This window comes from Podarcis gaigeae (assembly GCF_964106915.1).
Source record: "Podarcis gaigeae genome assembly, chromosome: 15".
NCBI lineage: Eukaryota > Metazoa > Chordata > Lepidosauria > Squamata > Lacertidae > Podarcis > Podarcis gaigeae.
The window spans coordinates 39,807,393-39,823,018 of record NC_139692.1 but is presented as its reverse complement, the minus strand read 5'-3'; the positions used below and the strand labels follow the sequence as shown (position 1 = coordinate 39,823,018).

The following is a 15,626-nucleotide window of genomic DNA, read 5'->3' as shown; positions in this document are numbered from 1 at the left end:
TGGATTCTGTTCAACTCCCAAGGTACGACTGTACAGCACTTTGTCTGAGTTCTGAGTCTTCACAAAGAATTGCTCTTCAGACCCTCTCAGGGGTTAAGATAAGCAGAGGGTCCACCTTTGGCAGTTCCACCACCCTTGGAAGTTTGGGTGGTGGTGCCCTTGTGGGGGGCATCCTCTGTAGCAGTTGCTAGATTGTAGAATTCCCTCCCCACAGAGGTGTGTCTGGCACCTTCATTATATAGTTTCCCTCCTATACTGAAGGCGCACCTCTTTACCATGTCCCCTGACACCCAAGACATGCATTTTCAGGACCCACCCTAGTCTTGTGATTCTATTTTGTTTTAAGCTATTTTAGTATTGAATTTTAAATTGTTGTAACCCACCCTGGGAGCTTATGGAAAAGGGCAGGAAAGAAATAGAATAAATAAATAAATAAATAAATAAATAATATTAATCTTTTTCAAGCATGACTTTGTAACCTTGAGAGCTAGATACTCTGACAGTACTATGGCTACTAAGAATAACAAAGCTGAGAATCTCACTCTGCGCCTGATACCCCTGTTCTGCTCACTCCCCAGGACTTCCACCAGCCATGTTGACGAAGCTAGAAAAAAGCCAGTTGTCTTTTGCATCAGCCTTTCCTCTTGCAAAGGGCTGGCAAGAGTTCACCACATAACGCATAGGCAAGGTAGATTAATTTCTGACAAAGCAAAGATGGGAATATTTGAACTTCAGCCCTGCTGAGAGGTTAAATGTTCAGCAAAGAAATATCTTTGAAAATAGTACTGCTAAGCAAGTCAATAAAGGGTAATGTCCAAGCTCTGTTAATTCAAAGTTCCGTCAGAGAGCACTTATTTACCAAAGGTTGGTGTGCATGGCTGGTAGGTTTGCAAGCCCATCAAGAGTTCACAAGCTACTCAATTCATGCAGGCAGGTTTCTGATGACAAATGGCAAACTCTTAAGCAAGCCTCTGAAGAAGAAGAGTTTGGATTTGATATCCCACTTTATCACTACCCGAAGGAGTCTCAAAGCGGCTAACATTCTCCTTTCCCTTCCTCCCCCACAACAAACACTCTGTGAGGTGAGTGGGGCTGAGAGACTTCAAAGAAGTGTGACTGGCCCAAGGTCACCCAACAGCTGCATGTGGAGGAGCAGAGAAGTGAACCCGGTTCACCAGATTACGAGTCTACCGCTCTTAACCACTACACCACACTGGGGTCCACTCCCTAGTTTGGGATTCAGCAGCTAGCTTTCATGTTTGTTTGGTTGTTTGTTTGTTTGTTTGTTTGTTTGTTTGTGTGTGTGTGTGGTGAAAGGCTTGGAAATAATTACGAAAACTCTAGGAAGCTGCCTTATACTGAGTCAGACCATGGGCCTAGCTAGCTCAGTATTGTCTGCTCTGGACTGAAAGCAGCTCTCTTGGGGGACTTCCCAGTCCTACTTGGAGAAGCCGGGGATTGAACCTGAAACCTTCTGCATGTGAAGCAGATGCTCTACCATTGAACTAATGCTCCATAGGTGGCTTCAGTGCCCTGGCCAGTGTTTTCCTTCCATTGATCTTTGGCAGTCTTGCACAGTTCCCCACCTAGTGGGCAGGTTTATCAATATTTCAGTCCCCAACAAGTCAGTCTTAGCTGTCTAGGTCAGGGGTTGGCAACCTACAGCCCATGGGCCACAAGCAGCCCACGGTGGTCGTTTAAATGGTCCATGAGCCTCCCCCAAACTGAGCCGCCTGCTTGGCGAGTTCCCATGCGCTGCGCTAAACCGGTACAGCGTGGAACAGGGACTTGCTTCCGTGGCACCAGAAAGCGCATCTGCACATGCGCAGATGCGATCTGGCCCACGGAGCAATTTCTGAGGCCCAGGCAAGGTAAACCTTGCCGACCTCTGGTCTAGGTCATTATGCTGAAAGCAATGTGAGCTGGCACACTGTAGATGAGGTGGCTGCTGGCCGGGTTGCATGGTAGCAGCCCAGAGAATGAGCCCTGTACCTTTTAAATTCAGGTGTGGCTGCTTCTTCCTTTTGTTTTGTGGTAGTGAGCAGACTTTGTTGGAACTGCAGAGGAGTGGAGGATATACAAGGGACTTTTCATCTCCTGTGCTTGATAAGTTTAAAAGTAAATTCTCATTCTGTGGGTTAGAGCCCTGCTGGCCCTGGTTTGCAGAGGAAGGAGCAAACTCCAGAAAGTCCAAGTGTGACCAAGCCAAAGCCTGCAGGGGAAAGTTACCACCCATCCTGGGTAGAAACCCATCAAATGAGTCCAGTCCAAGAGGAATTCTGTTAATATACAAGGCCATGCTGTCCAAAATAGCACCCTTTGGCCTGATCCAGCAAACTCCTCTTATGTGGTGGTATTAATATTATTAATTGTATTCACCACTTTTTTTTCACAAAAGTGACTTAGAGTGACTTACAGAAGCAAACATTTAGAAACAAGTTTCAAAAACGATTTAAAAAATAAATAAATCTAAAACAGTCACTCCTAAAATGTATAAAGGGACAGATCCAACTCAACCCCCACCCCACTACAAAAGATGAGCAAAAGATGAGACTGTAAACACACTTCACCCTCCAAATTAGTTTACAGATTCCTGCAAAAATAAGAATGGGAATCCAGCTTTTGTATAGCAAACACGTTAACGCCCTACCTGTAATCAGTTGCTGACCACCAGATCTCACCTGTGCCTGCCAGTCTTCCCCTCTGTACCAGATCTCAACTGTGCTATGGGCAAACAGTGCAACTTTGCATAATTCTGGCTGCCCGATTAAATGTAGAGGAATTTGGGTTGCTTCAGTACAGAATCGGTAGCAGCCCCTGTTCAATGAAATGGAGGCTCAACATTTTGGTTGGTTCAGCTTCTGTGAAGATTGTGCACAAGGCAAAGGGGTCTCTCTTAAAATATGCAGGCTTGCCTTCTGTCCTACAGCAACATCCTCTGTGAATCTTCCTTTTGAAATGAAAATAGACGGCAGTAACCGTCTCTGCTGGATTTTGGTAGCCTGTTAATCTCAGGAGGACATGCAACCTGCCACACACTGGAGGGCTTCGATATTTTATTGCTCCTGCAGTTGGGGTTTGTTTCTTCAAATGGGAACAGACATGGTTGCATCTTCAAGGCTGCTTGAGGGGGTGTGATGATTATTTCCTGCAAGAAAGAGGTTTGTTTCTCTTTCCAGCCCAGCCCAGAGGCACCTATGGCAAACATTTGTATTTTTCCTCCTTTTCTCAAATGATGTCATGTGTGATGGCAGATTTTAAAAAAAATCTTTAAAAATATAATTTTTTTGCAGCATGTGGTTGATCAAGTGTGAGGGGCTGTCTGTTCGCTCCTTTCTCCCAGCTAGGCTGAGAATTCTCCTTGGAGTTACATGTGAAGCGGTCCATTCCATGCTGATTAGTAGATGGTGATACATGGAAAGAAAAGGGTGATGCAGAGATACTTGCGTTCAAATGACTACGGTCCAGCCCAGCCTGATTTGATGAAGTCCTCTCTGCTCTAGCAGGGAGGAGGTGATGGAGAGCCAAAATCACCTTTCTTTTTCTCCCGTGGTGCCGTGTGTTGTGCTGCATCTGATGTGCAGGAATGTGGGTGGCCACACTTATTTGTCCACGCTTGCTGTGGCATGTGGCCTCTGGAGGGTTAGCTAGGAGGTGATGGCAAAAAAAGGCTAGCTACCTTGTTGTAAGAACTGTAGCCAGGAAATGTATATAAAACATTTTGGGTCCTTGGAGGCCTTCCCCAGTGCTTAGGACAGTGTCCTACATGTGGCTGATGGGGCCAGGCTGTGGTTGGCTCTAGGCCTGGAGTTGGCATGGTGTTTGACTTGTGGTACTGGAACTGGGAACTTGTCAGCCAGGCAAGGGCAAAAGACTTGGTATTGCGTATTGATACCAAGCCTGCCCAATCCAGAGGCTTCACTCTGCTTGCCAGTTGCAGGGCTAAGTTCTTGCACATAGCTGTTCCCTTCTGTTCCTGAAGAGGGCTGTCACGTCTTAGTACACCCACTTCACACACAATAACTAACCAGGCTTGGGCCACTGAGAAGCTCTGATATTGGTGACTTGGAAGCTCCCCAGTATGCTTAAAGCTTGTACTGTACCAGGCTGAAATTTCCCTTCTGGGGAAGTGACAGGTGGTTTCTGAAATCAGGGGTGTCAAGGTCCAGCTTTTGCAAAGACCAGTAAAGGGACCATCCAGTATCCCAGGCAGAGCTATCATTTCCACTTAACAAGGACTATTCAATAAGATCAGATGCTGCCTAAGAGAATCCTCAGTTTGCATGCATTGCCTCTTTCAGTTTAGGGGCTCCCAGTGTGGGAGACACCTCCCCCGTCCAAAGCTTGCTGAACCTCTTTTTTTAAGACTGGCCGTGAAAAGATTCCCTACCATTCCATTAAGTTGGGAGGATAACTTATTAAGATCCATCCAACATCTGTGAAATGAAATATTTCCTCTATCATTATGCATCCCCTCCTCTCCCCAACCCCCTGGGAAAATACATACTTCTTAATAGTAAAATTATTTCTGCAGAAAAGTGCCCGAAAGACTTTGTCATGATAATCACATTGGAGAGAGCTTCTTACCAAGCTGTGTGCTACTGATAAGCATGTTTGAGGCAGTATCTGACCTTTTTGTGGCAAAGGGTTAAAACAAAACAAAATGCAGCCCTTCTTAACTGTAATCTCTGATCTTTTTGTTGCTTTGAATGTAGTAGCAGGCCTTGTGTTTGAAAAGCAAGCTACCTGATGTGTTGGAGAAGTAGCTGTGAGGGGGTTTTCTTTTTTTGATCCTGTTTTTTGAATCAGGTAGTTTGCTGCCACACATTCATTATAATGAACTGGTGGGGAGGGAGGAGAACAGCCGCCAAAGCTGCTCTCTATATTAATGAGAGAGGCCCTAGCGGATTTCTCCCACTCCACACACCAAGCGGAGTGCTTGAGAAAATTATTTTTAATATTATACTACAAGTAGCTGAAGGGCCTGGTACTTAGTATAGCAGGTTTGTTGCATTTCATTTCCCTCACATCATCTTCCTCGTCTTCTGGCTTGCAGTTGCCTCCTTAACACTCTCTAGTTGCCATTGGCTTAGCTGCTTTGATGTCATGGGCGTTGGGGCAGCCTGTGGGACTAGGTAGCTGTGAGTGGGGAAAACTGGAAATGCTAAGATCTGAATCCTTGGGCCATTTGGTAAATTTAACCTCTCTTTGTTTATAACAGGATTCGGTGGGCTTTTGAATGGCATCCATTCAATGCAGATTGTTTGTGATATTTTGGTACCTTTTACCAAAGAAAAATAGGCGTTTGCTGCAACTGCGTTTGCAGTTGTCTACCACTAAATTATTTTGAGAGAAGGAAATTACCTGGTTCGTACATCACTTTAAACCATAGCTGAAATAAACTACGGTTTAAAGATGAACACCCAGTGTGCTAGTGCATGTTGTGGAAATTGTTTTGCTCCTCCCTTGCTGCTGCTGCGCTGCCAGGAAGCAAGCTAAGGGCCAGCTTAACATTTTTTTAGAATTTGGACTCATGGTTCACTAGGCAACTGTTCTGGTGTCCTGGTTCAGATTGGGGGGGGGGGTACAGTCAGGATCGGGACTCCACATCCATTTTTTCTTTAAAAGTGGCCAGTTTTAACCACTTTATTAAAAGTGTGAACATAACATGTAGTTTGGCTCTAAGTAGACAACCACCTGACTTTCCCAGCAACTCACTTCCTGTGTGTCACACTCTTGAGTATGCAGCTGCCTTCACCTAACTTATATCTCAGTTCTCACTACAACAGCCCTGCAAGGTAGGTTGCAGCTGAGAAAGAGTTCTTATGGCCATATGTTGGGTCTGAACTAAGGACTTCTTTCCCTGTAGGCTATACTACAGTGTACCAACAGCAGCAAACAACTGAGTTCATTAGCAAATACAAACTGCTTTGCTCAACTCATCCTCCTCCCCTCTGCTTTTTTATTTTTTACAGGGTGAAAAGGTAAACTTTGAGAAATTCAAAACCTGGCTGTGGCAAAATAAAGAGGCCTTCACGTTTTCCCGCTGGCTGCTCTCAGGGGGAGTGTATGTCACGCTTACGGATGACAGCGACACCCCGACTTTTTATCAGACCCTTGCTGGAGTCACACACTGTAAGTAACACTTGTTCTCAAGGAATTGCCTTACTTCCTGTTATCTTTTGTAGACTCTGCCCTGATTTTACTGACATTGTGCCTCTGCAGCTTCTCCTTGGGGATTGTTCAAGAAACACATCCTTTTTTTCTTGCACACCAGCTTAGTTACTGTGGCCAGCCCTCTACAGTTGCCTGGACCAGTTGAGTGGAAACCTGTAGCCTTACAGAGGCTGCTGGACTCCAGCTCCCATCATACTTAGTCATTGGCCATGCTGACTATGGTTGCTGGGAGCTATAGTCCAACAACATCTAAAGGGCCACAGGTTCCCCATCATAGGCTTGCTAATTCTCAAAATGGTATGTTCAGTTGCGTTGGGGAAATCAATTTCTCAGAGGCGTCCAGTCAATCATTGTAGGAAATGGGATCCCAAGCCTATGACCCCTGGTCTGGGTTGATAACTTCTGTGTTGACTTAATGGGGTGTCATGTGTTGCCCTAGGATAGGGATGAGGAATTGGCAGCCCTCTGGATGTCGTTGGGACTCTGGTTCCCATCAGCTGCAGCCAGCATGGCCAGTGGTGATGGAAGTTGTAGTCCAACAACATCTGGAAGCCCGCAGGTTCCCTACCCCTGTCTATGACATCCAAGAATGTAGGAAGATTTGAGGCAACTTGCTTTCATACTGGCACATATTGTCACCTCATTTATATTATTTATTTATATCCTGCCTTTCCACCAAGGAGTTCAAGGAAGTGTACCTGATTCTTCACCCCCTTGGTATTCTCGCAACAACCCTGTGAGGGAGGCAAGACAGAGACAGAGACAGAGAGAGTGTGTAACTGGCTCAGCAAGTTTCATGGCTGTGGGTGATTTGAACTTGGGCCTCCCTAGTTCTAGTCTGATGTTCTATCTTCTGCCACACCACATAGGCTCATCATAATGATTGGCAGATGTCTTGGTATTTTGGAAAGGGATATTCCCAGCTTCCCACTGGCTGATTGTTGCCAGTCCAGTGACCGTAGAAGAAAACAATATTTGGAATAGCTGAGCATCTTTATGTTTTTTTCTTCTTGCTTCTACACTTCCTCTTAGTATGGTGCTTCATTAAAGAGGAGTCATCATGTGTAGATCTCCTTCCCTCCAGTAGATATGTTCACCTTGACCAAAACACTGGGCTTCATAGATCTCCTTCACACAGGGCATATACATTGTTGGCATCTGTCTGTCTCGAGAGACAATGGAGTGTGCCTCTGAGGGTGAAGTCAAACAGCTGCGTTAACTGCACCAAAGTGACCTCTTCAGGGCGCAAGACTGGGCAGTGTGTATGGAGGTTCTGGGCTTCTTAGACAACAAGACCCCCCTTTTGGCCTTGCTGGTGTGGTTCAAAGGAAGCTGGAGCAGGACATTTGGCACCAGCTTGGCTGCAGGAGTTGCTGGAAAGAGGCGTACAAGGCGCCATCCAAGGCGTCTTAGGGACTGCACTCGGGATTTATGTAGGGTTTACTCCTTAGCCTTTTCTTCTCCCAAAGATACACAGGGCAAGCAAGCAATGCATCAGCCTATCTCTATCATCCTGTGGAGCTTCTTGGTAGATACTGAATAAATCCAATTATGATTCTTCTACCCCATCCCTTAATTTTAATACAGTCACTTGAGACTTCCAAGTTTTCTTGTTCACACATGCTGACATTTTTAGCTTCCCAGGCCCACAATATTGATGCTTAATTGTCTTGTTAGAAGAAGGCCAGAGCCCTCCATTTTTATTTTAGAAGGGAACATTGGAAAACTGATTATTTTGGGTTTGCGCTGTTGGAGGCATTTTTGGAGGCACTGCTGGTAAAAGCCAGGAGCACTTTTATAGCTCTCTGAAATATCTGTATTTGCCGTGGGATTTACAGTCTGTGCTGGCTGTTTCAGCAAGAATTGTAAGTGCTGTGAAACAGAGCGATTTGTTTTGGAATTTATGAAGCCAAGGAAATGAGGAAACAAATAATTCCTAGGTGGCTGGCTCACATTCTTAGGTTCTCATCTTTTCTATGCCCATTTTTTGGGAATTGATCTGTTTTTAATTTAGAATCAGTTTAGTTTTTGCAGTTTGCCCATGTGAGAGATGAGCAAATGAAGGACAGGCTCTCAACCCCTTGAAATAGCTGTTTGACCTCTATATGAGCCTGTTCGAGTTTGCATCAAGAATGCCTAAAAGGTTTACTCTCAGCTTCAATACCGTTGACTGTGTCTTTCACAGCAGGCTGGCCAACCCCACCCATCGGGGTTATATTTGATGTAATTTCTATTTAGAGTGGACCTGGTGAACTCAGTGGACTAGTGTTAGACATACCCATTAATTTCAGGGGTCTACTCTGAACAGGACTAAGGTTGTATACAACTCTGTGCCACCTTTCCACGAGTTTACCAGAGAGCCATTCCATCACATTCTTGCATTCATCTGCAAATTTTCTTAAGGATTTTCATGAAAGCTCTTATTTAAATGCATATTCCCTCTGAATTTGCACTTAGGAATATATTTTCTGTGAACAGTGAACAGTAGTTCACTGTATTTTGATCTGCGTTTTGAGCTGTACAATGACTTTGATATTGTGTTCTTTAAATTGCTGTTACCTTCCCTGGAACCTTGTGGTGAAAGGTAAGCAAGAAATTGAATGTCAAATAAAGAACATTCTAGGAGTGGCTAACTAGGTTTCAATCGACAGATGACTCTGAGCAGCACTGGTTAGGGCAGATGAAGTCACTGTGTATCACAATTAATGAAGATATTCTTCAAGTATCCTTAGTTCATCAACCTTTCATTAGATTACTGTCTCATGATAGTACTGAGATGGTATCTCCAGGTAGAACTGGGGAAGACTCCCTCTCTGAAACGCTGGAGAGCTGGTGCCAGTTAGGGTAGCCAATGAAGTGCCCTCCAGCTCTTGTTAGACTACAACTCCCATCATCCCTGACCATTGTCCATGCTGGCTGTGTTGGAGAGGATCTGAGGACACCAGTTTGACTACCATACTGGCCAAATCTGGCCAATGGTCTGACAATGATGTGGTTCCAGCTTCATGATATAGCTCCTCTGTCGGCAGGGTGCTCAGCTTCTGTGGCACTATATCCTGTCCCTCTCTCCAAGTCATTATCTGGGAAATAGAACGACCCCTGAAATTGCAGGAGTTGACTGCCCTTGGTCTGGTGTCCTTTATTTAAAGCAAAAACTGGGGAAGAGCTAAAAAATGACCCCCAGATATTTATCATGGCCTGTTTTGTGAATGGCATAAGCTAGTTGCTAAGCAACTGCTGCTAGTCCCCCCCCCCCAGCTGCTGCGAGAGTTTCTTATCTAAGGTCACGAGGGGCTTAAGGCTGCAAAGAGGAGTGACGAGGCAGAGTCTCCCCCCACCCCCATCCTTGCTTTGCTTATCTATTATACCTCCGCTGATTTCCCTTGTGGTTGTGAAGGTCATTAAAAAATGTCACATTACAAGAGGCACAAGGCAAATTGAGCAGTGACAGAAAACCAAAACAAGCCAGGATGCCTGGAGATCATAGCATGGGGGTTATGGACAGGACGTTGCCCCAAAGGCAGTGGATGGCTTGAGTGTTAACATAAAAAGGCTTCTCCCAGAGAGCAGCAGCAGGGCTTGGAGCCAAGCTGGTTGAGCTCTCAGCCTTCTAGTTAGTAGGCACCTGGGTGGCAAGAGACAGCATGAATCCTTCTGGACATGGGTCTTTCTCCCCCAACTGCAAGAGGATTGGTTCACGGTGTTTGCTAGGTTGTCTTCTGCCGGGAAGAATAAAAATCTGTAAATTTTGTATATACGTGAGCACAACCATGATCACTATTAGGAGAGATATTTTGGTGCCTCTTTAAGATGGTCTCCGTGTACCCTGAGCCCTTGCAGATAGTCGCTTCCATAAATCACTGTAATGGTGAAACATTGTGCGGGTCATTTCTGCATTATGACTTTCATGGCTGGAGATTCTTACTAAGATTTGATAATTTAATCCGTTTTCTGTATTTGTACACCGACTTGTGATGCTGGGTCAGAGGTGGTGGTATAAGGTGAAAGGTTGTATTTGATGCCAGGTGTGTCACGGCCAAAAATGTGGCTGCAAAGGAAAAGCTGGAAGCATTAAAAGCTTTGCTCCTTGGCAAGTGAGGCTCGCTGTCCGTGCTCATTGGTCTGCACTGTACCCGGCGTCACATACAACAAGCCCCTGTATGGATCAGCTGCATTGCAGAGTTTCTGGGAACTCTATAGCGTAGCCAGTCTCTGCCCAAAGCAGGGTCTCCAGTAAGCATTGGTCAGCTGATTGGCACTTGTAGCAAGACCCACAAAGAAAGGCTTTGTTTGCTCATGTGGTTTTATCTGAAACCTGCAGGTAAAAGAAAACGCTTCACCTGGTGTCATGGTGGTATCAGGTGGGAAGCTCTACCTGCCTGTCAAAATGGCTTAGGGGAGGTCTGGATCAGTTGTTTCTGGCTAAATTTTAGGAAACTTCGGGACTTTGGGAATCAGGATCTGCTATGGCTTCTTTTTACCATTTTAGTGAAAATGCCAGAGCTCACTGGCACAAGTTAAATCAAGGATGAGGAAACCTGTGGTCTTTCAGTAGTGTCTGGACTATAGTTCCCATCATTCCTGATCATTGGCTGTGTTGGCTAGCGCTGATGGGAGTTGGAGTTCAACAATATCTGGAGGACCACAGGTTCCTCATCCCTGATTTAAATCAAGTCAGGAACTATCTCCTGCTGGTTTTTCTGTCAAAACTATTTGGCAAAGCCATGAAAAATAGCCCTGGTTAAAAATAGGCAAATGTTATTAACTTTGATTCAAGGTAGAAGACAGCAAGCATTTACTGTGAAGCTCCAGTGGCTCCATTTAAATTAACTTAATGAGCCAAGATATCGAGGAAACACTAACCAAAAATATATATTATCCCCCCCCCCCCCCCCCCGTAAATAACATTCATGTTGGAAGGCAGATGACTTTAATTATGTTTCTCCCTGGCCTAAAATTACAAAGGGAATTTTGAAGTGTCACACCAAGTTGCACACACTTGCCATTTTTAATCAAATTCTGTTCCATTTCATTTAAACCATAAATATTCTTCCAGGGTAGCTGCTGAAGTTGAAAGTTAGTGTAGCAGTTTTTGCAGCTTGGGCTTCTTTTTATGGCTTTGATTTTTGTGAGATAGTAAATTAACTTTTGGCACACTTCCCTATGTGTTAACCGTTAAGCGTTTAGCCAAGGGAAAGGGAAGTTGTCGTTAATTGGGATATTTACAGGGTTCTCAGCATAATGCCCTAAAAAACAAAATTTTGCAATGAAAGGTGATTTCTGCAACTGGTAATATACTGTGCAAATCAGATTTGTGTCTAGTGTCTTGTACTGATTGATTTTGCTTAATCATTAGTAGGGAAGGGATTCAGGATACTGAAATCTTTCCTTCCAGCAGCAGGAAAATTTATTCAGCCACCCCTCTGAGCTTATCTGTTCATATGCATTCAGAGTATAGATTAGAAAGACTAGAAATGTTTTTTTAAAATAAAAAATGGAAGGTTAATACCATGAACCTTTTCGTTTTTCACAACTTATGTGATGCACATTAATTTAATTTTAGATGATAAGCCTCCAGGTAGGGACAAATCTACATTCATTTTAATTTTTTCTGTCTTACTGTTCCTCCCTAATAAGATCAGAGTGGCTTACAGTAAAACATGGTCAAAAATAAATCAACCGCAGTGCCTAGCCTATAATGATATTGTGTGTCTCTATGTGTACAGACTGGTTCAGGCAATCATATCCTGGCTTAATACACAGAGATATGAACAAGCCTTCCGGGTGTGTACACATCCCTTTGCAGCAAGAGCAAACTAAACAGATTGTCTTCTATTAACCAGAGTTTGGTTAATATCTGAACTGGAAAACAATGGCTTTGGAACAAGCCAAGATATGAAGCCAGCTTCAAACCATGGCTTCCTGCCTTGGCTTCTTCTGAAACTATTCACCATATTATATTTCAACATATGCTGCTGTTCAAAACCAAAGGGCTTCCTAAAGCGGTTCAAAATCAAAAGGTAATGAATAAAGATATGGTGACAGAACAGCATCATCAAAATACCATCACTAAAATCACATGTAAATAAAACATTTAAAAATCTAATACTAACAGAACAGAAAACAAAACAAAGAAAATAAAATAACAGTCAGTCTAACCATAGTTTCCTGGTTTGGACATAACAGGAACTGATGATCCCAGGTTTGTCAGTGTTGAAGGAAGGATCCAATAGGCTGCAGTCTGAGTCAACAGGCTCCTCCTGAGTCCAGTGGGACTTACACCCATGTAATCGCTTGCAGCATTACAACTGAGGTCTGCATGAAATTGCACCCTAGGAGAGAGAAAAGTCTAAAGAGAAAAGCACACTTCCTTTGGTTTTAGGTTGATGTCACTTCAGAAGACATCTTTCCCTTATGTCCAAAACAGGTGAGACTCATGTTTCTAAGGTAACATTTCCCCCCTGCAGTTTTTATAAGTACATGTATTTTTAAAAAATAAACTTAATTAAAAGACCTGCTGGCTGATTAATTTGAGGATACTTTTATTTGATTCAAAGAGATTGAAAGTTGCAGCTCTAAAACACGTGTGTGTGTGTGTGTGTGTGTGAGAGAGAGAGAGAGAGAGAGAGAGAGAGAGAGAGAGATGTAACACATACACATTGTAATGAGTTTCTGAACAACAAACCAATAAATATTTAAGCCAAGCTCTGATTCACATATTCCTCACTGTGTTGTAAGCTTGGCTTCTAAAGAAGCTGTCTGATCACTTCTCGGACGGGGGAGCACATGGCTGGTGCGTGCTTCTAAAAACCCTTGGCTCAATTCCTGGCATTTCTGATGAAGATATCTCAAACGGCTGTGCTGAGAGAGACCTTCTGCACGACACCCTGGAGAGCTGATGGTGATCGGAGTAGAGAGCGTCAAGCTCAAAGGACTCAGTGGTTTGCCTCAGTAAAAGAGAGCTTCATTTTGTATGGTTTGCTTTAAGGATTTAATCCAGAAGTCACTATAACTCTGCGCAGAATTTGTGGGGTTATCCCATTGTGGGAACATGGCACTATTTGTCCATCAGGCCCAACACTGTCTGCTCTGACTGACAGCAGCTCTCTGGGGTTTTAGGCAAAGGGGGTTCGTCACCACCTTATGGCCTGCTATCTGAACCTTTTTTACTGGAGGTACCACAGATTGAATCTAGGAGCTTCTGTCTGCAGAGCCAGGGGCTCCATCTTCCTCATAATGTGCTCCCTGTGGGGCCCAGCAGCCTCTCCAACTCTGCACAGGTCACTGGTCCCTATAGCTCAATGCTGTCTGCTCTGACTGGCAGTTGCTGTCCAGGGTCATGGGCCAAGAGGGATCTTAAGTATCGCCTGCTGCTTGGAAGAGATATTATCTGTGCAGCAGGGGGGATGACTCTCCCAGTGAGACTTACAACTGAGTGAAGAATTTCCCCCCCAATATTTTGCTCCAAAGTGGGGTTTTTTAAAAAAGTTTTTATTTCATTGCAATAAGAACAAATAAAAAAAAGACAAAATAAAACACTGCAATACAAGTTCATGCCAAGATTAGTACAGATTTCATTGGTCCGATTATATAATCAAAGAGCCAAGTTTTAAGTTGTGTAATTCAGAGGAAAGTTGCAATATGTATTGCATAATTTTGATAGTGTGGGCAAGATTTTTCTCCTGCCCATGCATCTTTTTTGCAGCTACAGAATAGCTTGGCTCATGTTCTTTCTACCTTACCCTTTGCCCAATCAGTCAAAAGCGGTTGTGTTTTTCTGGGCAGAGGAGAGACTTCTGGACTTTATTTTGACCCTGGACGGGCACATTTGCCAGAAGCTCCCTGGGGTAGGTGTGCCCTGCAGACTATGAAGTCCAAGCCCTGAAATTATTGACCCGAAGATCTGGAGGACTGTGTTGAGGAGAGGGTAGATTTGCTTCACATTGTCCTTGTTCATCCTTCTGTTCAGCCCCCACCCCAACCAATTGTCTTACCACTTTCTTTGTCTGAATTATCCCACAAGGCTTTTGACAGCAGACCATCTCTCTTAGTATTATATGATGCCGTTACCTGCTCCGAGCCAGCGAGTCGAGAAGGGCTGTAAATCTCAACTAAAACAAAAACAGCAGAGCAAGACGTCTCACTGTTGGGCTTAAACTGGGAGAAAAAAAGAGTTTGTTTCCGTCAAGTGCTCTCTGGGAGGGTAACCGTAGCCTCCTTCAAGCCATTCTGAGTCATTAATCACTGCAAAATGCCTGTGTGGTGTCTCATGCCGCGGCGCTTAAATAACACAGCAAAGCTTAGCCTCTGGAGATACCTGCCATGGATGTGTACCTTGGCTGTTCAAAACTGGTAGGTTGGGCTAGATGTAAATTTTTGGAACTGGGAATTCATTTGTGCATTCAGGGAGCCGGATGTCGGTCGGTGGTTCAGCATCAAAGACCACAGTGGAACTCACTAGGGTATCCTTAAATAATTTCAGGCATCCTGTTACAGTTCACAGAAAACTCAATTTTGCTTGGCTGGTGGTGCCTGGCTGGAAAGAAACTTGTTAGCTGTAATCCCTTTTGCCTTGAAGCATTCGTCTGGAGCGTTTTTTTAAATGACGGTATCTTTCTTCAACAGCAGTGGGCAATGTCTTACTTCATTTCTTACCACATTTCTGTCTCGCATTTCTGAATCGCTTCAGTTAAATGTGTTGTAAACTTTGTATGAAAAACTTGGTTGGCAAAAGTGGAACTCCACAGCGCCATCTGGTGTCGCAGTGTTGTAATGCATATACAATGCATAAAAGGTAAAGGGTAAAGGGACCCCTGACTATTAGATCCAGTCGTGGCCGACTCTGGGGTTGCGGTGCTCATCTTGCTTTATTGGCCGTGGGAGCTGCCGTACAGCTTCCAGGTCATGTGGCCAGCATGACTAAGCCGCTTCTGGCGAACCAGAGCAGTGCACAGAAACGCCGTTTACCTTCCTGCCGGAGCGGTACCTATTTATCTACTTGCACTTTGACGTGCTTTCGAACTGCTAGGTTGGCAGGAGCTGGGACCGAGCAACGGGAGCTCACCCCTTCACGGGGATTCGAACTGCCGACCTTCTGATCGGCAAGTCCTACGCTCTGTGGTTTAACCCACAGCGCTACCCACGTCCCTTTAGATACAATGCATAGAAAGTGCCTTTTCTTTGCCAATGTAGCGGAGTCCAGAGTTTAGAGTAGCCTTCTCCAGATGCTTTGGAATTCCAACTCACATCAGCCCCAGCAAATTCACCAAGTTTGGGAAGGCAGGAGTAGGATTTCTTCTCTCTTTGTCTTCCATCATTTTATCATTGTGATTGAGTGGCACAAGGTCACCTAGAGACCTTGGCGGTTCAATAGGGCTTTATGCCCTGGTCTCCTCAGTCCTGGTCCACACTTCCATACAGGCTTTAGGCCTCTTTCAGTACAGTTTGGA

The 15,626-nt window shown here is 44.5% G+C and overlaps 2 protein-coding genes across 7 annotated transcripts in view; one reads left to right on the top strand and one right to left on the bottom strand.

The window, feature by feature from the left end:
• CA4 (carbonic anhydrase 4) overlaps window positions 1–15,626 on the bottom strand; it is a 255,167-nt gene that overhangs the window by 149,627 nt on the left and 89,914 nt on the right. The gene's annotated exons all lie outside the window — the stretch shown is intronic.
• The window catches only part of USP32 (ubiquitin specific peptidase 32), a 123,559-nt gene that overhangs the window by 58,495 nt on the left and 49,438 nt on the right, over window positions 1–15,626 (top strand). For all 6 annotated transcript variants that reach the window (XM_083714285.1, XM_083714282.1, XM_083714284.1 and 3 more), the window contains exon 5: window positions 5,976–6,135. In XM_083714285.1, coding sequence (XP_083570411.1) covers window positions 5,976–6,135 — 160 coding nt within the window. The remainder of the gene's footprint in view (window positions 1–5,975; window positions 6,136–15,626) is intronic.